At 41.8% G+C, this 27,992-nt stretch overlaps 3 protein-coding genes across 3 annotated transcripts; 2 read left to right on the top strand and 1 right to left on the bottom strand.

The window, feature by feature from the left end:
• Positions 1-26: 26 nt before the first annotated feature.
• Positions 27-2,235, top strand: emp3b (epithelial membrane protein 3b (MAM blood group)). The gene is made up of 5 exons (XM_083974880.1): positions 27-112; positions 1,062-1,148; positions 1,248-1,350; positions 1,451-1,591; positions 1,818-2,235. Exons 2-5 carry the CDS (start codon positions 1,071-1,073, stop codon positions 1,991-1,993), a joined length of 498 nt encoding a protein of 165 aa, XP_083831006.1. The 5' UTR covers positions 27-112; positions 1,062-1,070; the 3' UTR covers positions 1,994-2,235.
• Positions 2,236-2,549: 314 nt separating this feature from the next.
• On the top strand, positions 2,550-10,276 carry zmynd12 (zinc finger, MYND-type containing 12; the record flags this gene model as incomplete). Its single annotated transcript, XM_083975840.1, has 8 exons — positions 2,550-2,733; positions 4,434-4,563; positions 6,094-6,265; positions 6,368-6,537; positions 6,788-6,910; positions 7,009-7,093; positions 7,760-7,905; positions 10,145-10,276. The coding sequence occupies exons 1-8, from the start codon at positions 2,594-2,596 to the stop codon at positions 10,274-10,276; spliced, it is 1,098 nt and encodes a 365-aa protein (XP_083831966.1). The 5' UTR covers positions 2,550-2,593.
• A 4,343-nt stretch (positions 10,277-14,619) lies between these two features.
• rimkla (ribosomal modification protein rimK-like family member A) lies at positions 14,620-27,237 on the bottom strand (the record flags this gene model as incomplete). The annotated part of the gene is made up of 5 exons (XM_083975059.1): positions 14,620-15,155; positions 15,835-16,038; positions 17,295-17,381; positions 19,979-20,209; positions 27,075-27,237. The coding sequence occupies 5 exons, from the start codon at positions 27,235-27,237 to the stop codon at positions 14,632-14,634; spliced, it is 1,209 nt and encodes a 402-aa protein (XP_083831185.1). The 3' UTR covers positions 14,620-14,631.
• Between the last annotated feature and the right edge of the window lie 755 nt (positions 27,238-27,992).

Genomic DNA, 27,992 nt, shown 5'->3' with positions numbered 1-27,992 from the left:
GTGTGGCAAGGCTAGACAGGAGAGAGGACCACCAAGAGGTACAGTGTTGTAGAGTTGTGAAGTTGCTCCCAGCCAGCTCCTGAGGTCTGATTCAGAAGAACAGAAAACAAGGGTAAGTCTATATTCCTTTGACTTTTGGGGTATTTCTGTGATTCTCATTGAATCTTACTTTTAAAACAAAAAAGTCACATAACGTACTTTACAGTACATTTTTTTGTTAGCTCATATGTTTTGTGCCATAAAACAATGGCTTTTTTTTAACAACCTTGTAACAAAACAGATATTGTTATGATATGTATCACATTTTTGTAATATGTGTATTTTATTTTGTAGCTAATATGTGTATTTGTCATTCAAGTAGTACATTTACTTTACCAGTTATAATGATAATTTGACAGTAATCATGAGTCCACTTACTCTCCAAATGGACCTCTCCTACAGATAAAGATCTACACAGTCAATTTCACCCTGTTTCTTTTTTTCCTCTGTCTTCTTCTTAGTCTCACTGCATGTCTTGTTATTGTGATACTTATAATGGGCATTTTAGCCTTGGCACTACTTGGTCAGTGTCAGATAACTTTGTAAAATCAGAGGCTTTTCCTCATACAATAATTAATTTCCTCTAACTTTATATTAGAACAGTTTTAATGAAATCCAGATGTCAGTTCAATAAAACAAGTTTTATTCTTTGCCTCGAAGGAAGAAGAAAAAAAACAAACATACAGTAGGCCTAAATATCTTGTGGCATTCACTTTCAATAAGACCCACCCAACTTCTCAGCAGGTTGAACGATGACAACACAGAGGCCAGTCAAAGAGAAGTTTTAGAAATAACTCCTTGCACTCTGTTTTGAAGCATGGTGTTATGCAACACAGACTATGCTGTATTCAGTTACTCAGATTTTCCATTTAATGTTTCAAGGCAAAACAGGAAGGTCCCGTAATACAGAGGAAACCGCAAACATGTTAAATTGGTCACACACTTTTTCCTTGCTACCTGTAATGGTGAATGCTGTTGTTCAGAAAGTCTAAATTTATACAATTTTGTTTATTTTTTGGCAGAAAATAAAAATGGCATACCTACTTATGTTTGTGACCTTGCTGCATCTCATCACATTGGCCATGCTATTCATTGCAACCATGGAGAAGGTAACAGTCGTATGTAGGACATGATGTTCACTTTATTTATTTATTTTCATAAGTGAAACACATCCAGCTGTGTGAGTTGTGTCTAATCTCTATTTAAAGTCCTGGTGGGTGTGGGATGGCCTGGAGAACTCGGACCTATGGTACAACTGCAGGTTTGACAATGACACAGGAACCTGGCTTTGTGCATCCTCCAAAGAAACTGGTAGGAAGCAATGTCATTACCTCTGTAAAATTGACTTTTCACAAACAAACAAAACGGAAAAATGGAAAATCTGAAAACTAAGACTTTTTTCCCCCCACAGAGTGGCTTCAGGCAGTGCAGGTCCTGATGGTTCTCTCAGTGATCTTCTCGTCAGTCTCCTTCTTGGTGTTCTTGGGTCAGCTGTTCACCATGTCTAAGGGAGGACTCTTCTATTTCACTGGGCTGTGTCAAGTCTTTGCAGGTAACAGTGAAGTGAAACAATGTGTTGCTAATGTTAATGAAAGATGCGGCCAAATTATAACCCTTAGCCTTACCCATTAAAGAGGGACGTGCATGTACTGTATATCTTATTTGGTTATATTAGTTATATTATATGTTGCTGTCCCTATCTCTCTGTAGTACATGACATTAATTAATAAATGAAAGAGCCAACTTTTCTTACCCCAATCATATATGCTTCCTTTTAGGCCTGACAGCATTTTCTGCAGCGCTCATCTACACATTACACAATAAGGAAATCCTTCCCAACTCCAAAGAACTGACTTCAGGGCACTTTGGCTACTGCTTTTTTCTGGCCTGGGTGTGCGTCCCGATGTTGCTTTGTAGTGGTGTCATATACATTCACCTGCGTAAGAAAGAGTGACCAGAAAAGGGGAAACAATGTACAGAGCAGCACTAAGTACAAAGTATTAAAGTTTGGATTGAATTAAGTAACTTCATGCCGCCATTGTTATGCTTTTTGCACAAGCATTGGTTAATATTCTGTTGTCGATAGCCTGTAGCCTATGGAAAAACTATGAGGAGATAATTGGCTATCTCTCGGACAAATATTGACTTCATAATATCAGTTCACTAGAAGGCAAAGAAAGCATAATTATGTTTAAGTTTTATTGACTCTTATTGACATTTGTTTAAAATGTTCCTTTAAGCAACTTGGAAACAGATATTTATATATTTTTGTAAAGTTGATAATGTAGACTACACTACTGTTCCTAATAAATATCACATACCAAAACATAATGTGTGCACTTACTGTGTTTACAGAGTATTTTAGAGGTCAGTCTTGTTTGTAAAATTCCGTTGACAGATGTGATAGCATAGCGTCTATGATGCTAACATACTGGGCTGTTGTTGCCATAGCAATCGTAAACTCGGTTGCTTAACAACTAAACTCAGCTTCATCGGCACTGTTGGGAAACCTACTAAGTGTGTGTATCTATTTTAACTGGTCTTTCTTGCAACAATGGAAGCTGGACCTAAAGTTGCTGGGCCAACGTCAAAGCTAAATCATCTTGCTTTACCCAAAGAGGAGGAAAAGTTGTGTGAACTTTGTCAAAGGGAAGCGCACATGCAGTGCGACAACTGTCGTGTCACCTTTTATTGGTAAGTTCGGCTATCCTAGCTAGTTAGCCTTTTTTTAATCCTGAAACGTTACGCTGCTTGTGACAAAATAATATAAATATAACGTTATTGTGAAAGCTGTATCTCCTACTTCACCGGACAGTCGTGTTTATTATGTGTGAAGTTGGTCAAACCATGTCTATTGTTTGGACGCTAGGTGTCGGTGTTAGCCATATTTTTTCACAGCACATGTCGGCACGAAGGGCGTTCATGTGACTGTGTTGTCAGGAGGGAGAGGAACAGCTGGAAATGAAATTACCACAGACAGTTTCTTCCCTCCTTCTTGTGACTGTGAGGGAGTTTTGCCTGCGTCTTTTCCGATATTCCGAGTTGGTCGACATCGCCTTTTTATTTTTTATGTAAGGCTACATTACCTTTGGCGTTGGTTCCCCTCTTTGCAGACTCAATTACAGATCATACGATGGTGCTTCGTGGTATCCTTATTGGCGCAGAATGGGGAGTGGAGAGGAGCATGTGGTGACATCCCGCCCTGTGGGGATTTATAGTGATGAGCCACTACACCCAGTCTCTTAAAGGGAGCTCACATCCACTTATTGTGCCTGCTTTCCTCGAGACTTTACAGTAAAATATGCTAGATAACCACATTTTCTGAATGAGATGAAATCATTTAAGCCTGTTTTAATGATACCTTAAAAACAAGAGGACATGAAACGGCAATTTTTTATAAGTTAAGTTTTAATTGCTACTAATAGAAGAGGTTGGTTAAACTTACAGTTAACAGCTGAGTTGGCTATTATTCTTTGTCAAAACAATTCACTCTGTGGTTTTTGGAACCAGAAAACATTCACATTGCAAAAGGTAAAATGGTTCATTCAAAGCCCAAAGAGGCATTGTCAGGCTGCTGGCTGACTATCCAAGTGTTTTGTGTATGAGTTTTATGTATAGCTCAGCAGAGTCAAGAAAGTGCAGTGGTGCTGTATCCTGAGGAGACCCCTTCATTTGTGTTTGTCTGTGTGTGCACTACTGTCTACACACAAACACACACACACACACATACATGCACACAAGCTATGTGTCAGAGCTGCTCTTGATATGACGTGGCCAGATCGTAGTCTGCTTGCTGCTTTTGTCTTGGGTCCAAAAACCCAAATGTACTGGAGTGTGCTCACATGCTCCACAGAAGAAGAAGAAAAAAAGCACAAGGAAAACCAAGACAGTTTCCACCAAAGTGTGCAGAACAGGGGGAGACAGATGCACAAAATTACAGACCAGTTATGTAATGGCATACAATTTGGTATGCCCTCTGTGCACTCAGATGATATTTCCTGAATGGGATACAAACTCAGCTTTGTAAATGTTAGCAGAGCTCACACCAAACAATAAGTACTGTATAGAAACTCTTGACACTAGAATATCTGTCTGTCACCTCTCTGAAGTCAGTCTGATCCACACTTCAAATTACGTTAAAGGTCGCTGCTCTGTACCTATTGTGTCATTTGCATATAAGTCCTAATAAAGTTCAGATCCTGGCAAGAAAAACTGGTTCTTGATTAATTTGTCTCCTGAAACATCTCCGTTAAAGTTTGACCCAAAAGCAAGATTTCACTTTGCATGAAAGAGCTATGATGACTGTAAGGTGTCAAGACAAAGTGTTATTTGAGTTACAATCTTAATTTTTTTCTTTCTTTTTCTTTGTTATACTTTTTTTTTTAAATCCACAGTAATGCAGAGCATCACCGTGCCGACTGGGTGGGGATCCATGAGAAAATCTGTCCATTGCTTATTCCCATTCGCATCATAACAACCGATAGTCTTCAGCTAGCTGGCCAAAATGAAATACAGCGTAAAAAGGTGAGAACGTATGTGCATTCATTTTTTAAAGAAACTGTAAAGAAAAACATGAAAACTAGGCCTATATACCCAGGTTATTTTCTATTACAGTAAGTCCCCTATCTGTCTGTGAATAATCTTTTCTTCTTTGTTTGTTTTCAAGTGTGTTGTGTTTAGTTTCAAAGTATTATCCACTTTATGTTTTGGAGTTTTGGCTTTAAGTCTACAAAGAGGCAACAAGGACAGAAATAGAGAGGTATGACCATAAACTGTAAATAAAGGATATGACATGCAACAAGAGTTCCCTTGCCAGGAATCCAACTGTGGATGTTGCAGTTCTGTGCCTTAACCATTTCACAATCAGACAGGGTTTAATTTTAATTTTAAACTGAAGTTACTTACAGTAATCCTAACCTGAAGCATACAGTAAAATGGCATTGACTGTTAAAAAAAACTAACTAACTGATCTTGAACATCACTTCACCTAATTTGCAGGCTGATTGATCAAAAATGTTGAAAAGAGACAATTACTGTAAGAATATATTAAGGTAGAGGGACTGCTAGTGTTTAAGTGGGCTGGTGTTATTGGATGAAGACGCAAAAGAAAGAGGAGATTTCTCTGCATTTTTATTTTCTTGGTTCAAGCCCCTGAGTCTTTCTCACCTTTTATTTGAAAAGGAGTTTGCAACTGCTTTCCTACCGTCTAACCTTTCCCTCAGTCTGCCTGTACTCTGTGTTGAGCGCCCATACCTGCTGCCGTTCGCCTTTTTTTGTGATATGATGTTGCAAATAACCCTGTTATTAACTCTGTCTTTATGTTGTGATGATGTAAATAATCCTCGCTATTAACTTTGTTTTTATGTTCTCTCAATTTAGTCTCCCTAAGGACCCTTTGCGGTACTAGTGTGTTGTTACATTTCTCTGCCTTGCCTTCCACCGCCTGTCTTGCTGCTTTGCCTGTGTGACTGAATAGCTGTTTGTTAACCCTTTCTGTCCTTGTTCACTCTCTTGCTATTTGTCCGCATAGCCTTGCCTCTGTGCTGTCTCTGTTGATGTCCTGCTACATGTCTGTATAGTTGTGCTTTGTGCTACCGTCCTTTAACCAATCCTTTTTTTTTCACAGCCCCCCCCGCTTGTGCCTCTTGTCAGGCCATCATTGTAAATAAGAACTTGTTTTTAATGATTCTGCCTGGTTAAATAAAGGTTAAATAAAAAATAAAATAAATGTACTGTAACTGACATAAATACAGGAATCTGCAAAAAAGATACGCTTTTGTTTTTCAATGTACAAATCCCATGGAGGGGAAACAGCAGAGGAAGTTTTCTTCTAAGGAGATAAAAGTAGAAAACAAAAATTATCTGTTGAGACTTGAATCAAGGTTCCCCCCAGGAATCATGTCACAATGGTGGACGCTGTCGCTGTGAATTTTGGTTGTCAGTCTGGTATGTTCCATCTTTAGTCATTGAATGTAACAGCAGGAGGTCTGATGAATTACGTAAGGTGGGGTAAAAGTAACTAAATGTGTACCTTGGATTCACTTCCTTGCTTAGGCAGCGCTGATTGAGATTTGCAGGTCGGTGGCTCGGAGCAAGCTGTCTGAGGGGAAACATCAGGAGGCTCTGCCTGCTGCCCAGTTCTGTTTGCGCTGTTCCATAGATGTCCATGGTCCTGGAGCTATCGAACTGGTTCCTGCATACCTGCTACTGGCAGAGGCCAACATGGGTGAGCAGCTCAACTGGATTCCTGTATGATGCAGAATGTGTAACTGAGGATGTCTGTGTACATGCTGTATATGTATATTTGTGTGTGTATTTATCTTTCCAGGATTGGGTAATCTAGTCCTGGTGATGGAACTCCTGTCTCAGGCTGAGTGGGCGGTCTTGAAGAACCCAGAATGTGGTCACATAGTCCGACATCAGCTGCACAGGAGCTTTGGCCGCCTCCACATATTGACTGGAAACCTGGAAGCAGCACTGCTTAACTTTGCGAATGATGTCTGTGTCATCATTAGTACACTTAGCAGATAAGAGTCTGAGTATATTATGATAAAGAGATTATCTAAGATAAAGATAGATAGATAGATAGATAGATAGATAGATAGATAGATAGATAGATAGATAGATAGATAGATAGATAGATAGATAGATAGATAGATAGATAGATAGATAGATAGATAGAGCTATTTTTTGTCTAATTTTTTATTTTTATTTTTTTAATAAAATTTAAATTATCATATGTTTTCAGATATACTTTGCCAGTCAGGAGTATGGCCTGCATAGCACAGTCACCTGTGGTGGCTACTTTCTCATGGCTAACGTGTTTGCCAAACAGGGGAAGATGTCAATTGTTAATTCTTTGTACTCTGAGGTAAAAGCAGTTTTAATTGCTCGTGTGATCAAAATATTTTTGCATTGCAATGTTTCATGTTTTATCTGACGGTTTAGCTTATTTTTCTTATATTGTAGGTGGCACATACATGGCACTGCCACCTGACCGAACTCCTCAAGACCCACATCCAAAATCCTGACTTCTTGTCGGAGCCCTCTTACGGTATGTTTTGTCACGCCACATTTAGGGTTAAGGTCAAATGTAAATCTATGTATGGCACCATACAAAACCACACATTCAAGTTTTCTCAATCGCTCCAATTCTATCATACCATTCAAACATAGTGCAGAATCAGAAAATTACATCACCAATCCATCATTTGCTCCACCCACTAAACAGCAGGGATACGCCATTGGCGCATCATTGAAAAAATAAGGTCAACACTGCTATATTTAGCTGAGCTGTCTTGCTGTGCAATCCGAAAGCTAAACCTCAGATTTACACTAGCATGCTTAGGGCTGACTAGAGACCACTGCTGACACATCTCTGGCTGTGCGGCATCCGCACCGCTACTCTATGGCAGCTGCTGCCCTACATATGATGCTAAGCCTGTTAGCTGCACTGCAATTTCCCAGGATTTCTGGGATGTTTCCCGGTTGAAAAATAAGGACAGGAGACATAGTATGCTTACATTAAATATATACAAGACAGACAAATCCAAAGTTAATTGACTCGTCGTCACCTCTACAGTCCTCACTCATCCAATCCACTGAAAACAGTGTGAATGAAAATAATAAATATGTTTTTTAAAATGGTTAAGTATATAGTGTATTTAAGTCCATAGTAATATAAGAACATTTTCTCTTTGTTTATATGACTTTTAATCAGACGAAACCCGGCAAGTTGAAGTGGACAAGCTGTTAAGAACGGTGTTGGAGTTTGAACAGGGTAAATCCAGAAAGGATCCTGCTCAGACTGCACTGGTGGCCCACTGCCTGGCCATGCTGTGGTTTCTTGGAGGAGACTCCTTAAAGGTGAGACACCTGGCGAGGTCAACAGGCATTAAATGTTCCATTTGACACAGTGACACAGTTCCTCATTTCCCCTACAGTAAATGCACCTCCTTAAGAGTGCCAACTCCAGATGGGATTATCCCTAATTGGTCAAGCCGCAAAGATGAGATGGGATTTAGTGGGAGTTGATGTGACCGTCTCGACACTCTGACTTCCAGCCTGGTGGTATCCGGTGTCTCTGTAATGTCACTAGAGGCTTTGGTTGTGCTGCACCTCTTCCAACATGAAATGAGGGACAAAATCTAGTGTGTCGTGTTAGGTAAAAGACTGAGGCAGGTATGGCGTCACCAAGACAGGAACAGGAAGTTCTGCACCAGAGAGGTAGCCACCACATAAAACCATGTTGGAAGAGGGGTTAATGAGATCTTATGTCTAAGCTCAAGCTGCCTCACTCCAGCAAACAGTAAACATGTAAATAGACACAACACCAGACAGTAACACAAACACGGCACAGTTGATGTGTTTAATTGTTTGACAGACCTTTTTATGTGGTGGTTTTGTGGGTTGTTGGAAGGGCTGGGTGAAAAACAGTTTGGATTTCTGTTTTTTCACTTCACCTACACCAAAGGTCCAAAAACACAGAGAAACAGATGAACATAGTCAAGTTTTTCTTTTTTATTTAATTTTATATTTTTATAATAAAATGGTGCCTTATCTCTAAGGTTGAAATTGATAGTCACGTGACCTATCCAGCAGCTATAGGACTAAGGGATGGGTTAAGATTACATTACATGATAAGCTGTTCTACCCAGCCCCAGGTGTTCTGGTCAATCTAACTGTCTCTTGTTCTTCATGTTTATTGAACTACAATATAAAGCTTAAGAAAAAATTATAGCTGCTGTGCAGCAATGGTCGGGGCCGGGCAATTTTAGGCAATTTGAAAGTGAAAGTTCCAAAGCTGTAGCACATACAGTTGATTTGTTATGAATTTTCAAAGTTATGAAATTTAGGGGCGTGTTGTAACACCACCATGAGGACTATTGTCGAGGACATGTAGCATTATGATGTGTCATCATCATCACCTTTGCTGGGGCTTGAACTCACAACCTCTGATACCAAGAACCAGCGCCCAACTCATTGAGCCTGGTGTGTGACTTCTCAAATAGACTCAGGTAGCAGTTGTCAAGGCAGATTTCAAAAATTGTTATCTAAACACAAATCTGATAATACATAAATTGCATCTTGACAACATGGAAATGGTCGTTATTTGTTTTTAACGTTAAGTGTTTTTTTGAGATAAAATTCTGATATTTGCCAAACTTCGTCAATCATGACTCCAAAATATTGTCAATTTTTTTAGGAAGATTAAAAATGTAGTATTGGATGGTATATGTTTACAGTACTGTTTACAGTCAAACGTTTTCATGCATTGTGGGCTGAATTTTCGATAAATCAAAAATCTGTGTGGATCGTTTGTGTAGGACAGTCTGAAGATGCTCTCTAGCAAGTTTGGTGTCAATTGAGAAACAAATGCGGGAAGAGATAGGTTAAATAAGTTTTACAGTTTTCGAAAAAAAAAAACAGAAAAAAAAACAGAGTGATGGATTTCATAAGTGGATAAAAGTGTCAGCAGCATTGGGGCTACATTTTGGTGAAAGTTTCAAAACTGTAGCATGTACTGTTGGTTTGGTAGGAATTTTCAAAGTTTTAAAATGTAAACGCTTATTGCTTATAATCAGTTGTTATCATTCGTGTTGAATTTGTTCAGTTTGTACTTGTGACTCAGGGTGCTTTTGAAAGAATGGAAGAAACATTAGAAAGGAGAGTCTGTGGTTTAGTGAATCAGACTTGTATTCACCACTGAGATAAGTGTGGGGGTAGACATAACACTAAGCACACACTCATGTAACACACATACACACAGTGCATATTCCCAGCTGTTCACAAATCTTAAGAAACTGCTAGAATTCCACAGATGCCACTAAAAACCTCAATCAATTACACAATTAGTTTGGCACGTTTTCTTCGAAGCATGCATGGTTTTCCCAACAGTATCAAGCAAAGCTCTTATGTCCTCATTTTCTGTTTGAAACTATAACGGACAGTGTAACAGCCTGACAGATCAGCTTGTCAGAAGGGTAAAGAGGGTAACTGAATCAGTCCAGTTTTCAATGATATTATTATATAAGTCAGCTTTACTCTCCCTGCAGTCTAACAGCTGCAGCTGCTGTGTTTGTTTCCGTTTGTGTTTCTGTGCTAGGCACTGGGATTTGGCAGCACAGCCCTGCAGGCCAGCCAGCTGATACCAAACCATGGCCTGACGGAGCCCATCCAGGGCCTGCTGCAGCTGGTGCAGAGTCCGGAGACAGACGCGAATCCTGGTCCTGACTAGTCACCGTACCTTTCCTCCCTCCGCTTTTAAAGGGAGGGGCATCAGGACATCTGGTTAGCTCCCCGCATTCACTCGTGTAGGTGCATAAACAGTAGTCGCTGACCTGTCTCTAAGGAAATAAAAATGATTTGATATCGAAATTCTTGATTAAAAAAAATTGTAAAAGGAAAAGTGCACACATTTTCATTGGTTTTGAATGACTCATCTTTATTTTACTCTAAAAAAAGAGGGATATATATTTACATCATTTTGCACATTTGTGAATGACATGATTTTGGGATCCATGTTGTAACACTGTCAGAATGATACAGAAGGGCATTTGCTGAGACTCTTTTTATGCAGTGTTGTTTATCTTGTACCTAGCAGTTCAGAACCTCTTCATCAATTCACCATATGCAGATATAATTAAAGATAAAGATTTCTAATGTCTCTATGTCAACAGAGAGCTGCATTGTTTCACTGAAGCATCAACATTGGGTTTCCTGCAAATCAAAGTATATTGTAAAACCTTGAAGCAATCCTCAGGTTTTTTTTAAAACGCATTGACATAAAATGTACCCGATGATCGCTGTGAAATCCTACATATTATATACAATTCAGGAACATTTATTCTTTATATCAAAACAAAGAATCACTTTTAAAATCATCTCACTACTAGTGTTATTAGTACTAAATTATACAACAAATGCTTATTTTTGGCATTCAGATTCATTTTCATGTGTTGAGAGGCAGCAAAACGTGGAAACACTTTGATTTCCTCATATTCCCTTTTTCATTTTTGAGCCAAATATACATTAGCAGCAATGTGGAATTAAATAGCAACCTTGTGCTCTGTGTTGTTGTACACAGTGACTAATCCATAGGCCCTTACGTGTTTATTCCAGGCTGGCTGAGCACCACACAGGCCAATACACTTTCAGTAAGTTTCTGATTTACATACATTTATTTGTTTCCTTGTGTCACTGACATGCAGTACCCCTGTTTCTTCCAGCAGCTTCCATGCCTTGTATCCACTTTATCGTGGCCTTTGATCTATAAAGACCCAGCAGAAAGAAAGAAACCTGTCTGAATTGGGACTGTGACTCAGTTATGGTCCTCGAGTCAATGGTCCCAAAAGGAAACCAGACAGTTAAAAGGCATTTTGAAAGTTGGTAGGGCACAGTTAAATGGACCATCAATGGCTTTGAAGTGTTCTGTCTACATATGGATGATGTATAAACTACAGCTTTGAATAACAGGGGCTGCAAGAGAGCAATGAACATTTCACTTATTCGTATGGCTGGCTTTTCAATGCCTTGAAAGGATATGAGATCTTTGATTTACACTTATGTACACAGTGTGGAATGAGGTTTTAATACAAAGACAAAGACTTCAAAAAATGGGGGACAACAACAACTGGAGATAGTTCACCCATATACGCTTTTTATGTTGGGATGTGACTTAATGATCAAGCTCACCAGCCCTTGCATGTCAGGAGAGTGAGCATGAGCGGGTTTCACAGTTTTGTTTGTCAGATACTTGGATTATATAGATACCGGACAACATCACAGTAGTGTAAAATGATGGTATTCTCTCAGTGGAGCCACTGTGATCACTTGACAGCAGACTTTAAAAAAAAAAGCTGCCTATCCCGTTGTCTGGTGGGTTCAGATTTGGCACCCTCTATCAGGCCCCTTTTAGATTCCAGACAGTTAGTAAATTGGCCCACAAAAAAGGAAAATAAAATCAAGCTTCACAGCGGTTTCACTTTATTGAGACAATATTAGTGCACACAAACCACTTTTTTTCTTTTAAAAATACCATAAATTAGGAAGAAAACAAGGAACAATATAAAACAAGCAAGGAAAAAAAGTGCATGTTAACCATGGTATAGCTACACCACATTGTCTTATACTGTAGTTTACAACCTTTTTTTCATTCTTGTTTGTGTGTCTTTTTGTCTGCCTGTGGGTATGTGTTATGTTTTCAAAAGTATGCATGGATGGATATGTTGTGCCTTTGGGGTCAGGGGTGAGATCCAGGCTGCTTCCCTGAGTTGTGTTCAACAGAAGGGGTTACAAGCCTAAAAACATGGACGTTGCTATGCTGTGCTTTTGGTCAGATCTATAAATTATTCTTAATGAATGCCAGTTACCCCAAAGTACGCTCAATGCTTTATTAGTTATTTCAGAGGGCATGCAGGAGGTAAATCAAGAGGAACAGAAAACCATAGGCAGTAAGCTCTTGGTTGCTGAAATCCCTGTTTTTCCTAAGGAAAGAAATTCTATTTTTAAGAGACTGCAAAAATATAATTTCCTTTTTTTTATTTGTACATCATGCCAACACGTTTTTTGGGTTAGGATACTTCATTTTTATTAAAAATAAAAATAAACAAAACAAAAACGAGGTGAAAACGATAAAAGTAAATCTACAAAAATCATGACTGAGAAATCACATCTACTGTAACCAAATCCAGAAATGTTAGCACCAAATTTCAGTTCCAACCTTTTGATATTCCAGGTCTCTACAAACAAGTTTGTCCACAATAGCTTATGAAAATTTCAATGTTGGCAGTTATTTCATTTGCTCCAGTTTCCATCAGCTGAATACTATTAAGAACTGAAGCTAATCCGCTACCTAAATATTTACAAAAAGTTAGAGAAGAAATAAAAAAATAATACACAACTATCTTATCAGTTCCTAGACATAAAGAGAGGAAACAGCTGGTAAATCAGGGGCCACGAGGATCCTGGCTGATATGTATTGTATGTTGGAATATCTCTGTCTCTCTATGGCAGTGAGAGGGTTTTGAGGTATATTTTGCTTGCACGTGTAGACACAGGTTTCACACTCTGTCTCATGTTTCCTAAATATGTCATCTGAGCGAGAGCAAAAAACTGCATCTGTTTATCATGTCATACTGTGTCATATAAAGTGCTAGGCATTGAATGAATTTTAAAAAGCAGCAGACTGCTGCTGCTGGTAAGGCTAATCAAACAAGCTATCTAGGAATGTAAAATTAAAAATCGAGTAATGTCACTCAATTCATTTTTATATTCCAGGTTGTAACTCTCCCAACAGAACTGCTACGTGTTCTCTAGTACCATGCACAGGTTAGGGCAGCTTTGTTTACCTTTACATTAGTCTGCTTCATTCACAGTGAACAGATAATTTATATACACCAGGATCATTTTCTGGTGCGATGCGTATATGATCAGGGCGAGTACTATTCTTTATTTATTATGAAAGCTCAATTATTATGACAGTACCACATCAGCCTCTTGTTCACTGTTCACTGTCAATGTAGCATCTCGAGCTTAAGTGTATGCTATGGATTTTGAATTATAGAGTTGTTCGTGTTAACCTGGTAAAAAATAAAATAAAATAAAAAAATAATAATGTGTATACATTCTATTTTAGTTGGATTTACAACACATGAGATGTGACACGTGGTGAAGAGAGAATTCACTTCTTATTTTAGTTATTATGAATTATGAATAGCATTAAAATTCATGTGAATTTCATGAATTTCCTCCATCTCCAGTTGCTGCAGGATGGTCCCCATCCTGTTCTGCGTCCTTGACAGAAGCACAACATTGCTACATTGGAACTGACAGTATAATGTGCCTAGCATGAGGATGTATTTCTCTCCCAAGGAGCTAACAACTTAAAAAAAAGAAAAAAAAGAAAGAAACACTTCATTTCCCCTCCAATCCACCAAACCTGACTACAGTCTCAGCACGAAACCCTTTTTTTTTTATGTCAACGTAGATTCTCCTTGAAATATTGTTACTGTATTGTGAGGATAAAAACGTGGCAGGAGTATGCCTTTAAGGGAATCCCACACCCACCCAAAAACCTTCAGCCTTACTATTTTGCAGAAAACAGAAATTAGAAGAGGCATTTGGCAGTAATCTTGTGTACTATATTCCACTCTCGCCACCATGCTGCAGTGTAAGCTCAGTTTGAATCATAGCGTTGTAGGTTGGGGGTGGAGGTGCAAAGAGGAGTGTCAGGGGAGCAGCCTCAGATCTTTGTTTTTTCTTGTGTGTGTGTGTGTGTGTGTGTGTGTGAGCATTTTAACGGAGCTCATGTCTTGGTGTTTGTATTTCTGTGGTTGTGCCAGCGTGTGTTGTTGTTGTTGTTGTTGTTGTTGTTGTTGTTGTTGTTGTTTTTCTCTGCTCAGTAACATCATAGATTTTTATCTTTTTTTTTCTGTTTGACTGATATGTGTATTTAAAAGGAATGTCTGTTGCAGTGTGAACAGGTGTGTGTGTGTGTGTGTGTGTGTGTGTGTGTGTGTGTGTGTATGCTTGAATGAGTGTTTTCATGTGTGTTTGTGGTGTTTTGTGTGTGTGCAGGAAGCTGCTTGAATCTCACTCAGTCAATAACTTGATCTCATTGGCGAGGAGGGCGTTGAAGTTGTAGGCTGGATCGGGGAGGTCTGGGAGATCGGGCAGGGTGGGGGCTGTGGACTGGCGGGGCGAGGACTGGGAGGGCTCGGCTAGCTCTGGGTCACTCTCGCTGGAAGTCGAACCCACGCTCATGTTGCAGACGGCCTCGGGCAGCGAGCCGCCGCCGCCAGAGGGCACAGGGCACACCTCGGGCTCGCTGCTGGTCTCGCTGGTGCTCGACACGACGGACAGCAAGGACATCTTGCGGGTGAGGCGGCTGGGGAGCAGCGACAGGGCGTAGTCCGCGACGATGCCCGCCACGTCCATGCCGCAAGCCTGGTCGAAGGCGATGAAGCCCACGTTGGCGTTGGCCTCGCAGACCACGAACGAGCCGTCGTTGAGCTGCAGGAGATCGATGCCGCACACATCCATGCCAAGGATGTTAGACACCTCGATGGCCAGCTGCTTGCCCTGCTCGCTCAGCGGGCACATCATTCCTACACCACCTGACAACCAAGAGAGAGCCTGGTTAACACCCACGGCCAAATATGGTTCATTCACTTCATGCCGACAACATAAAAAGTATTTTTTATGAATCAATGAAATAAAAATACAATAAATGTGTTAAAGCTTTAACATCCTAAAATGATAAACCACATCAGCGGTCAAACGTGGTGAAAGTGTCAACATGATCTCTTACATAAACGCAGAATAAGCTGGCGACTGATGTCCTAAATATGTCACCTTGCATTACAGCCTCAACTAAACCAAAACTGCTCGGGCCCTGACATTGAAAATCAGACTCATCAGCTGGAATGCTGTGTCATTTCATGTCTCCAGGGGAGATTCAGGACAAGCTTGTTGACGTGGAACTGTTCCCCCAAAACTGGTATGTGGAGCAGACGGTGCGTTATACCCGCACTAAACAAAAAAGGTGCAGTGACAGACACTAAAGGTGAAATTAATGCACATCTATAACTTTTATGATTAGAGGAATAACCAGACCTAATCAGTTTCCCAAAAACAACGGTGCCATTTTTGCTCAGATCTCACATGATCCAAATGACTGCAACATCAAAGGTAGACTTAAAGAGCAAATTCCATCATGTAATACGTTGTGTGATAGCTCTCAATAGTAGGTTATTCACTATCCATGTCTTTACTGAGTCTGGAGCGTCTGCCTACCCAGGGAGCAGTTGCTTTGCATGCGACCATCAGTGGAGCAGCGTAGCATGGAGCCGATGACACGGCCGCCCACCAGGACCACCCGCACGTCACGGCCATGCGATTCCTTGACGTACTCCTGAAACAGGTAGGGGGTATCGTGGCGGATCAAGTGGCACAGGTCTGTCAGGTGGTGTTTGTCCCGTGCCAGGAACACAGCCTTGCCTAAGGGAGGGAAGGAGATGTGAGATAAAGAGAACAAAATGAAAGATGCACTTAGGTGAACTTTAAGTTTACGTTTTCCAATGTCTGACCTTTGCATGATATTAGCTTAGTTTTATTACTGGAATTACCTCACACTTCTTTCCTGACAAGTAGCTGCCTTTGCTGACTAAGTCTCACGTCAGTTCCTATTTCTCATGAAATGGACAGGACACAACTCTTAGTCACAGAAGTGCTTCTCACAGAGGATAGAAGACGCTTGTTTTAATTAGCACCGCTTGGCTCTGTCTCTCGGCTGTCAAGCCCTCTGACCCCTGTGTTCCAGCACAGAGGAAAATCATGTGGTGGCTGTGTGAGTGTGTGTACGTGCACGTAACAATCAAAATGAGATGACAAGGCAATCCCTTGGCCATATCATGAAGATGTGAAGATGGGCGGCGGTTGGGAGGGGTGGGGGGCGGGGGGCATAACGCAACACTTAACAAATCGGAAGCAAGGCAAGCAAGAAGTAATGCACCTGTGAGAGAACATGCCTTTAAAATGACACCAACATTTCACCTTCCAACAACTGGGCAGGGAGAACACATGAAATTAAATTAAATGAAAAAAAAAAACAATAACAAAGACCTGTTAAAGCCGATGATTCTTAAGCGTTTGAACCAGTCATTCATATTTGCTCAAAAGCCTTAATATTTCCTCATGAGAGGGAAGGCAAGCTGGACTTCAGCCAGTGTCAATGGTCAGCCACAGAGGGAAATGAAGCGATCCTTGAGACGCCAAACTCCATAAAAAGGGTCAAGTTAGTGGTTGACCAACGGCTGCTTTCCCTAACAATGCACTGTGATGGCAGCCTGTGCTAGCCAAGGTCCATTGTTATTCCCTCACACAATGGCAGAGCCAGTTGAGTGTCGATAACTATGAAAAGGAAAGGGCTAATGGGTCAGCACTCAGCAGACACTGGGGCTGATCTCTAGGAAGCACAACATCAGTGGCAAGGCTGAAACTTCCCACACATGCGCCTGTGAATTTAGCTGAAATGTGAAATCTGAGCTCAATTTGTAAACTGGAAACTAAAAATGTTCACCTTTGCAGTTATCCTGCAAGCGTTACAACCCTGTTTTGTGTTTGTTGCTGGCTGCACCTCTGTACTAATCACTGAACTGCGATCATAAGGGGCCTGTTGTGTACTGATTGTTGTTGAGCTGTGGTGTAGTTGTGTAGCTGCCTGGCGAGAGGATGAAACAGACTGATAATCTTACCTCTGTGGCCACGTGCATTCTTCACCACCACCGGGTAGCCCAGTGGCTCTGCCTCATCGATCATCTTACGGAAGTTGTCGTGGCCTCCTGGAAAACGCCCATGCACACAAACACAAAGCAGACACACACACACACACACACACACACACAGACGTAGAGGTGTGAAATACATAAATAACTTGTCCATATTTTGGCAGCATTGTTCACACATAACAGCCGATCAAGCGGGGCTTGTTGGTTGGGGTGGGGTGGGGGTGGGGGGGTCACTATGGCAACAGAAGAGACTCAAAACAGCAAAGCTACCCGAGTGTTTTCCTGAGATTATACTTATTTTGCTGCTTTATTCATGACATTGGAAGTGTGCAGTCAGTGAAGAATGCATTAATACGAAGCAGCTGACCATATCTGACACTGATTCACAACAGCAGCATGTAGCAGCAGATGTGCTTAAGCTTTTTCTACCTCGCCTTGACAAGCAGTTGAAAAATGTGTAAAAAAAAATATGAAAAATTTGAAAAATGGAGGCATTAACTTATTTCCCCCCTTACTCTCTTTATCTCCACTTCCTTCCCTCTGGATCTGTTTAACTGTCTGCTCTTCTGTGGCGTTCAGTCAAGAGAACAGATGTGAACTACCCTGTGTCACATGGCTTTTTCCAGATGCACTAATTCACACTTGTTTTCAGTGGGAGGGGGGAAACAACTGAGCGAGCGGGGGGAGACCAAATGTAGGTCCAACCACGTCGTCATAAGCTGCTGAGGTGGTGAACAGGAGGGAGGCGATGGCATTTTTTCCCTCTATTTTGAAAAATCATGAGGGGGCATGGGGTGGGGCGTTGTGGGGGCGTGTGGGGGGTGTTACATAAGCTTTCCAGCCGCTCTGCATGCATCGCCCGGCCTACTGTGCAGAGAGACCAATGGAATGTAGGCCAAACATCCCCCTCCTCTTTCTTTCTTTCTTTCTTTCTCCCTGTCTGTATCCTTCTCTTTCTGCTCTTGCAAACACCAGAGCGCTGTGGATTTTTTTTGCAGGACAGAGGGAAAGATGTCTTATGACCCCATTATCTTTGTCTGGCTTTAAAAAATATCAACAAATAAACAGTAGTCTGGTTTATTTTATGCTCCCCAAACATCCTGTCTTATTCAACAATACATAAAAACCAGCCATGTGGGAGAAATTGTAAAAAAAAAAAAAGTCATAAGTGGTTTGGTGGGGGATTTGACCAGGTATGTAAATGGGTTTTATCTCTGCTGTTTGAGTAATTGCAATGGAGTAGTGGTTGTCTAGCTAATGGCTTATTAATCTGTGTTATACAGCCACATGACGACTAAAGCCTGTGATGCAACTAATGTGATTGAAACGTCAACGTGCTTTACACAGCAGCGCTGGTGTTGCATGCAAATGTTCGGTGGACAAAAGTTGATGCAGATATATTCTCTCTTATGGTTTGTAGATACGGTACATACTTCAGACAATATTTATATTGATTTTCCTTCACAGAATCTATATTTTGTGTATCTATATCAGTGACCTGAGCGGTACAAGCTGTCGTTAACACTGCACATGATACAGACAATGGACTAGGCTTGTGGGTCTTTACATCAGACACCCCTACTGGAGCTAGGGGATCTGTGTTGATTTGTTTGTACAGTTGCGTGAAACACTTTTTAGGCACCAAGAGAATGAGGTGTGATAAATTTGATGAATGCAGTACACATGAGTCACTTGCTGTTCACACGCTGGAAAGTAGATTTACTAGTCAAGTCAGCTACGTTACAATTACCAATCAGCTGCTGGACGAGTGAATATCCCCTGAATAAATGAATAGATAAAGTATAAATCTATCCATTTCTTTTTTTACACATTTCATCTGTTGCCTTGCTGATTATAGTCATGGAGGAACACAGTCCCAACAACACTGCGCTACCACAATAAATCAACACTCAGTACGTTTACATGCAGAGCTTAATCGAGCTATGCTCAAAATTCGATTTTGGCGTCAAGTCGGACTTCTGTCCTTGTCTCAATATACATGCAACTGAGAAAACCGAATAACTGACGGGGTCCGCCCCCTCATGCGGCGTCACCCGTCATTTCAGTGGGTTAATACGCCCCCTGTCCTGTTGACGTTTCTGTCACCTCGTAAAAAACTGAATATAAACAACTTATAAGCTTAATAATAAATTCTCAACTGCAGTTCCCGACCAGACGCGCCAGTCTGGGCCGGATTCGTGCTGAGAATAGGGTACGGGCTTCCTTTTCCCTCTCTCTCTCTCTCTCTCTCTCTCTCTCTCTCTCTCTCTCTAAAATAAAACACTCTTGCTGGTCGCGCTGTGTGAAATGCATTGAATCAGCGCTGTTGTTGGGTTTTTTTCTTTACTTTGCCGGGTTCGGGCGGCTTCTCTGCTCCACTTGGTGCCGTCTCTACGGTTGTGGAGCATGCGCACATGCATTGTCCAGTTATACTCCGACTAAGGTGTATACATGACGGAGAAAATCGAATTCCAATCGCATTATCTGGGTGTCTTAATCGGAGCTCTCCAACTCCGATTTCAGTCGGACTAAGGTGTTTACATGCACTTCAGTTGTCCAGTTATAGTCGGATTAAGGCAATAATTCGTTTTTTTCAGGTGTCATGTAAACGTACTGACTGTGAGAAATATAAACATCAAGTCCTAGATTACCGTAGGAGAAGGTGTCGGGAAGAGGCACCCCGTGGCCGGCCAGCTCCTGAAAGGTCCAGAATTTGTTGACACAGTTGAGTATGGCCTGTGGCCTGTTGATCAGACGACAGCCCATCTTCTCCAGATGACGCAGCACAGTGATGTCACTATCCGACTGAACCCAGGGTGTGGGCACCCGCACCACAACCACCTGAGGGTAAGACGTCACCAATTCCTGCTCCACTCGCAAACCTGGAGGATAGGAAGGGGAGAAGAGATAAACACAATTAGGCGCATAATAATTTGTCAGCCTGTGGGTATATTAGGGTAGCAGTAGTAGTAGTAGTAGTAGTAGAGTAGTGAAATGGCACTCGGATGCCACCCAAGCCGAGCGAGTACTCCAGTACTCGGATATCGGCTACAGCCCTAAAAACCTGTTTGGACCTGGTCATGTGTGCAGCTACTTCTCCCAGCCACTCCCGAGCTTTAAGATAAAATATTTTGCATCACACCCTAAAAAGTCACGTTTACAGAAGATGGAAACATTGTGAAACTGGTGAGTTTTGTGAACCCATCATCTGCTGGTGGAAAAGTTTACTGCTCCTGTTGAGACTGTGACCATTTCTCCAGTTGTCACCACACAGCTCTGACTAAGAGTTGGCCAGGTTACAGCTGCAGACAGGGGCAGGCCAGTGGCGTTGAGCCATGAATTTGGAAAGCGTCCTGCCTGCTGATACGATTATTTACATGCTGCCCATATCCGTATACAGTGCTCTCCTGCAGTGATGCCAACTCCACGGCCAAAACTGTCTTCCTCCGCTGACTGTATGTATTATGTATGTCTGTCATTCATACGAAATAATAAAACAATAAAAAAAAAAAAAGACTGAGACAGAGATATCTTTGCTGGTACACTGGCACCATAGACTGCTTTGTCTCAATGTAGGGCAGTGGGGTAGGGCGAGAAGTCTGAGAACCTTAAGGGTGAATAACTTCAATTAAAGCACACATGAGCACACACCAGGAAGAAAAACATTGTTAGAAAAAAAAAACTATTGCAATGTCTGCAATGAAATATTTGTTTTGCTATCTCTTGGGTTATAAGAAATTTCTGTGGTCAGAAATATCCTCTCCCAGTATTTATATAATGCTCATAGTCCTGTCACAATAAAGTTATATAGTGGCTGTTATCTAAAACTCACTGTTTTCTTTTATTGGAGTCAAATTGTATCAGTAGTATCATCTCAGGCTGACATCACCTTTATCATGCTAATGTGAGCTAATTAAAAACAAAAGGCTGTCCGAACACATCTGCAGAGGTTACTAATCAGCCATTTCAATACAGCACAGCATGTGGAAGCCAAGGACAACAGGGGAGAATGGACAAAGAGGAGGTGGTACAGTACAATGCTCACGATCAGTCTGGTTTATAACATGCAACACACCAACTTTTCTACAAGGCTGAAAATCTTGACAGATTATTCACTAGCTATCTCCGGTCTCTCTACAAACAACAATCTGGATCTACAGAACAGAGCAGGCGTTTGAAGAAACTGAATATTGGCTTGATATTTACAACACAGATGGCATATTCACTAGCCACAGCCAAAGATTTGGCAGCATTTCACTGGTAACGGGTGCTACTTCGTCACTCTGGATGAGAGACAAAGTGTGAGATTTTTGAGCAGTTGACGTGACCCAACGGCTCATCAGGATGAACATGCTGGGCGACAACAAAGGCTGCGTGAACGTGTGCTTATGCACATATATGTGTATGCGCGAGACAAAGAGGAAGGGAGACGTTGGTCAGGGGTACAGGACTTCACCTCTGCCGTAGCCTGAATTTCAGCCATCTTACAATCTGCAGGTTCACACTAGTGACAGCGCCACTGGCTGAGATCAGCAGAGGTCACAAGGAGCTTGATGGCTGCTGCATGCATAATAACAACAATAGACAGCCGGCTATTGCTGGCCGGCAGATGCACTGTGCCATAAGCCTGAAGTGGATTTTTTTACATTCTTTGGTTTTTGACCAGCGCCTGTTTTTCCAGTCGTTATGCGCATGGACAGGTAAAATGAGGGAGACAACCAGAAAGGCAGCATTCAGAAAAGGTCAGGGATGTCTTCTGGCCCTAGGGTGGGAGGGGAAAACAGAAGCATATGATGCCATGAAAAACCAACCACTCCTTTTTTTTTCTCTCTCTCCTCACAATCTCAGCACAGAGGCAGGAGGATTTGCTGTCTCTCTAGCTCCTATTCAACACTCTCACACTGCTCTGATTGTGCAGCCACTGAGAACACAGTGAGTGGCGTTACAGTGGGAAGTGTCGGGGGATGTGGTCTCATGGTTTTTGACAGACAGTATTCACTGTTCACGGTGCTCATCGCATCTCCAGGGGAACCAGAGACCAATGAGGCAACCAGATGAATCAGTCCTATTCATCTGTGCAAGTGTTAGTGTGCACTGCGCTGTCTGTCATGTGACCACCGCTAAAACACTCGGAAACCCTCCTGACCATTTTGGTGTATGACAAAGGCAACATAGGATTTTGAGGAACACTTTCCAAAATTAGCGTGGGTGCAACTGGTAAAACTAGATTTCCCTTTACCTCAAGGGCAGTCATGTTTTCGTGCCTCAATGAACTGTATACGTGTGTCCCATTTTCAATCTGCCTGACAAAGCTAACAAGCATAACAAGCATTCTATGCATACCGCTGCAACGTCACAAAGCAGGCGATGCCGACAAATGCGGTGCCAATGTTTGGCTGGTGGGTTCTGCCAGCCCTGAATGCCGTCTCCCTCTGGGTCTGGACATCCTCTCTGAATTAGCCTAATGGGGGCAGCAGGTTCCGTTCCTCCGTGTTTTTCCTTGGTTAGGTTTGGCCCAACGGTGTATTTTCATGATGTATTTGCATATCTGTCATCAATACGCACATGAGACAAAAACATATACTGTAGGCCTACTGTGAGGCCAGCCAGAAAATCTTTTGTTCATCGTGCACAGAGGCCATGCAAACCTCCATGTCCCCTGTGACTTAGCGTTAGCACTGTGTAGCCACCAGCTACTTTGGCACTGACAGCAATTGAATTAACTGAGGCAAATGAGACTTACGATGCAAAAGTATTTGGCAAAGACAAAATCCAACTGGCACAAAAACACAGCTGGAAAACCGCCACATAAAAAATGTCAGATTAAAGGCTAGATCAAAGTGTAATTTATTAAGTGTAATTATTGTCACTTTTTATTTGTCTGCTTCAGGGCTGGGGAGGACTTTTAGCTTAACTGTATGTACTATATTTGAAATTCAAATGAGATTCTGCATTGTCATATGATGATCTCTGAAAAGTGTGAAGTTATGTTATGTAATTTTTAACGGATCAGTTTGTTTTATTTACCCTGATGTCATTTGGCATGGTACGACGCAGTAGTGATGCATTAATAATCTAAGAGCTCAAAATTATTCCACGGTGGTAATATATTGATGAATGGATACAATAAAAAATACATTCAGATCAATACTTCTCAGTAATATTTATTCTTATGTGGTTGGGAAGTACTTGGGTGTGGTGGCACAGTGTGTCTACACTTTTATACTAAGCCTGAGAGCGTGCTGTGTCTCTTGTGGAGTGTGCCACTCATTTGACATAACAAGAAAACCAAAGTGGATGACGGCACTGCAGCTTCATTCTCTCACAAACATTTTTCTCACAATAGTTTGTGGTCACCTGTAACCTATTCTCACCACAGGTTGTACGGTGACACAACATCATTCAGCATCAGGAAGTATGAAGTTAAAAGGTAAGAGTCCAGTAATTACATACCAAATGTTCTCTATAGCTACAGCAACTATGCAAATTACAAACACAAGTGCTTATTTTGCGGTGTGACAGTGTATAAAAGGAAAGGCTGGACATCCAACACAGATAGTTACATTAGGTTTGGAAAGATATGTCAGCCACCCACATATTAATAAGGATGTGCTACTGAGAGAATAGTGTCGTTACCTCCCAAAAATAAAAGTGACTAACAATGTTTCAAGGTGTCTAAGTAATTATGGTTGGCATTTTAAATATGAGCAACGCTGCCTGTAAGGGAGTGGTGATAATTTCCCCAAGCATTATTAATGTGTGTTTCCTTGTGTCAATGGGTTCACTGGAGACAATATGTACACTTTTAACTTAGTTCTTGGTTAAATTAGCATATAAAATGCTATTGTCATGTGGAGATATATATAGGCTGTGTTTTGGGGGATCAATAAAGTATTCTGATTCTGATGTTTTCTGTGCTTGTGTGTTTGCTATCAAGAGGAAAAAACAAGTAGTGTGAGCCTCTTTGGCAAAGCTGATAACATGCAAATAGTCATATTACAGGCGACATGTGACAACCTGCGAACAAGACACTGCTGGCTGAGTGGCAGACAAGCATTCCTAGAAGTGCTGACTTGTTAAATCAAGTCAAAGCTCCTGTGACTGTCCACTCACATTAGTACTTAATATTTGTATTATTAAAATATTAGTTTTTGCCAAGGAACCTAGTTCTCAGTCCCAGACAAGGTTTAGTACTGAAGCCTGAGTATTTCAAAAGCAAGTACGTTATGCTCAATTGCTCATACACACTCACATGTCCAGTGTTAAATTAAGGTACTTAGCCATCTTCCCATGCACTGACACAAGAGCGTTGCATTTATCATCTTTGAGGTAAAAGCATGCCCACTGGCATGCACCAGAATCACAAAGGATTGTGACATTAATTCAGATCCGGTCTCTGTTTAAACATCTTGCAACGCAAGTCATGGGATGTGAAATGCCTCCAGCTAGCTGGATGCTGGGTTTGGCTGTTTTATGTGAGGGGCCATCATTGGTCATTAAAACATAACAGTGTGTGCGCGTGAAATGTGTGTTCATCCCTCCTCACAGAACAGACTGAACCTAATAACTTCAGTGTGAAGTTTGGACCTCAACCTGTCTTGAGAGCACACAAGTAAGCCTAAAGGAATGAGAAGAAACAAGCTGTAAAATTGTTATCAGTTTTAGGACTATGACTGCACCCTGACCTACACTTCTTATGTGTGCATGAATTTAAGAAGAATTGTATACACCATTGCTGCGACAGTCTCAACTTGTTTATTGCCTCAGTACTTAATTCCTATGCTCAGGAAGATAGATAATGAAGAGCCTGAAAGGTCATGCAGAAGACATTAGCAACTTTAATTTGATTTATTAAGGATGATGTGGTCGATCTGCCGATTCATATAGGGACTGGAGTGGAAAGTGCCACCTAACTCTGGAGTTTCTGTACTCTACGTGTAAATTTAGCGAGGTTCTAATTCATATCTAGATAAATGCCAGGTTTGCAGGACAACTACTCACTTCAAGATCCCAGCCACAGAGCATGTACTCGATGTATTGAGCCTACTGTGTGGCAAGTCTGTCCACTGACTGTTAATCTGTGGGGTCAAGCCAATACTCGGAAGACATTTACCGTATGCACAATTTGGGCCAGCATGGATTACAGGTCATGATAACTGCCTTGCTCTAGATGTGTGTGTCCTTCCTAAGCTACAAGTCTAGACAGCAGTCTACCTACCTATTCGTGCTGGCTAATATACTCACCTTTCCAAGCTGTCGCCTTGATGTGTTCAGCATGTTATGTTATCCACAGATTAACCTGTTTTTAGGTCATATTATCTAGCAGTGGTAGCAAAAAGTTTCTTGTAATTACTCCTGTGGGAGGTATCCTGCTACAAATAGAGGATTTTTATTATGTTTGCGGATATGAATCTGGCTCCATCATCATGTGAAATATATGTAACATTTAATGCCTTGCCCTCCGTTAAAACACTTCACTGTTGGCATTTGGAAGTCTCTGTTGAGTGTGAGGTTTTGCCAGGACTGAGCTGTACAGTAGCCACTATGTGACAGTGTGTGGTATCAGTATGAAGTCTGTAAGGACATGATGCCCTGTCTCACCTAAACACACTGCACATGTTCTCCCATCTATCCAACCTCTTGCCAGTGCCAGCCTACACCCTTTATGTGTTAATTGAGACTTGCACACCTCTCATCTGGTGACACAGCCCCAATTCACGCCACCTTGACAAATTCCATATGTGTCTGTTTGTTCAGTGTCCCTACTGCTACCATCACTTTATCAAGGGCCCAGCAGTCAATACTGTGAAATGCTGTCATGCTATGACTAAAAGAACACAAAACACTGACCCAAGATGTGTCAATACAACTTCAAGTATGTAGCATAAATGAGATAACATATAAGCAACACCCCTGACACAGCAGGTTATTAGGTTGTTTATACGTGGTTTGGTCATTAATGTGCCATTTTAGAAAGTAATGCCAATAAACAGGGCCACTGATACAATACAGGCTGTTTTAAACTCAATATATTTTGATGCTGCTGCTGAAATATGTTGTGCATCAAATCTCAGTTCATTTCTACATAACACATTTAATTTGTGTTTAACACATTTGCCACCCTCTTTGTCTGAGACACAAGTTTACACGTGTGTTTTCCTCCCTGTGCTATTTTTTGAGAGGGAATTTGCCTGGTTGCCAGATCTCCACGTGAAATCCCCACATCAACATTTGAGAGAATACTATCATAAAAAAACAACAACAGAACAACCTATAGCTTTAACCCTCACAGCGACGTAAAGTGCAGCAAAATTACAACAGCTCAATTTCATTTAGCTAGTAAATGCATATGATCTGATTACCGGGGCTTCTGTTATATTAAAACTATTTCCCTGTTGCTTCGAGTTAATCTTATCATCCGTTGTTAGGAGTGCAACGCATTCAGCGAAATTAAATCAAGCACCATCGCTCCCTCCAGTCTACAGGCACTCTGGCTGGAAAGTGGGTTAGGCGGTCACGGCGGTGCTTATACTTGGCTTCCTTGCTAGCAGGCAGACTGGGCTAGCCCTCCCTTCGCTTCACGGCAGTGTGGTCCCCAAACAATAACCGTGTGCCATGGACTGTGTGGAGCGGCTTTAGAGCACTGTTGATCTCAAATAAAACCCCACGCTACGTTACATCATTCACTCACACACGGTTTACGACCACTCATCGACTGCTTTTATTAGCCGGGTCAGTGATACTTGCCTAGTTGTCCCTCGGAGATCGTGAGCACGATTTGATCCATGAGAAGCGAGCGGAATTCAACATCCTCGTCGGCGCAGCGCTCCTTCAGTGCCCGGAGGATCTGAACTTGTGGATACTCCTGGCTGATACGCCGGTCGGTCACGAACCAAACCCGAGAGCACATTTTGTTTTTGGATGCGTGGATTCAAGAGGAAAAAGTTGCAAAAATCCGGCAGAAAACGCACAGTTGTGGCTGTGGGAGGCGGCAGGTGTGCGGTGGTGGTGGTAGCGCGGGATCCGGGGGTCGGGCCAGGCGGCAGCGGAATAGCACAGAGATGCTCACACAATGGAGACCTCGGCGGCTAAGCTGAGCTGTATGAGCAGGCTGTGATGTGGCTTTAAAAACAGGACCACGACTCAACCGCTGTTTGGGCCGAACCGGCTAGGATGACGAATAATCTTCTGTATCACCTTTGTTTGTCTTCGTTTGCATCCATTTAGTCCTCCCGGGGCGCTGCTAGACGAGCCCAAACCGCGCAAAGTCGACACAGACTAGCCGAAAATAAATGTATTTCTACCCGCAGAAACTTGCCTCTGTCAACAGAGTTACGGCTCTAGGCGCAATCTGTCCGCCGGAGCAGACAAAGCTCTAGCGGTACTGCTTTTTATCCGCCTCTTGTCGACCCAAAACTACCAATTAAGTTTTCCCGTGATCGCACGGCGCTGCAAACCGCAAAGTCGTCGATTTAATAGAGCAAACTAAGCTAACCCACAACAACTAACCCTCCCAGCACGGTTTGGCTGCTATCCACGAGGTATTGGTGCTGAAAAGTGCACACGCTTCGTTTACAACTCCACTTCTACGCGTGCCCGACGTGCACAGACTGGTCCTGCCCCAAAATAAGATGTTTGGAGGGGCACGGGCCAATCGCAGCACGT

This window comes from Trachurus trachurus, assembly GCF_905171665.1.
Source record: "Trachurus trachurus genome assembly, chromosome: 7".
Taxonomy (NCBI): Eukaryota; Metazoa; Chordata; class Actinopteri; order Carangiformes; family Carangidae; genus Trachurus; species Trachurus trachurus.
Note: the sequence above shows the minus strand (reverse complement) of the source record. Positions and strands in the feature narration are given on the sequence as shown.

What these genes read in the sequence shown, in the direction of transcription:
- emp3b (XM_083974880.1), top strand. Translation starts at nt 1,071, where the DNA reads ATGGCATACCTACTTATGTTTGTGACCTTGCTGCATCTCATCACATTG. An exon ending in TCATTGCAACCATGGAGAAG is followed by an intron (nt 1,149 to 1,247) that starts GTAACAGTCGTA and finishes CTCTATTTAAAG; the next exon opens with TCCTGGTGGGTGTGGGATGG. An exon ending in TGCATCCTCCAAAGAAACTG is followed by an intron (nt 1,351 to 1,450) that starts GTAGGAAGCAAT and finishes TTCCCCCCACAG; the next exon opens with AGTGGCTTCAGGCAGTGCAG.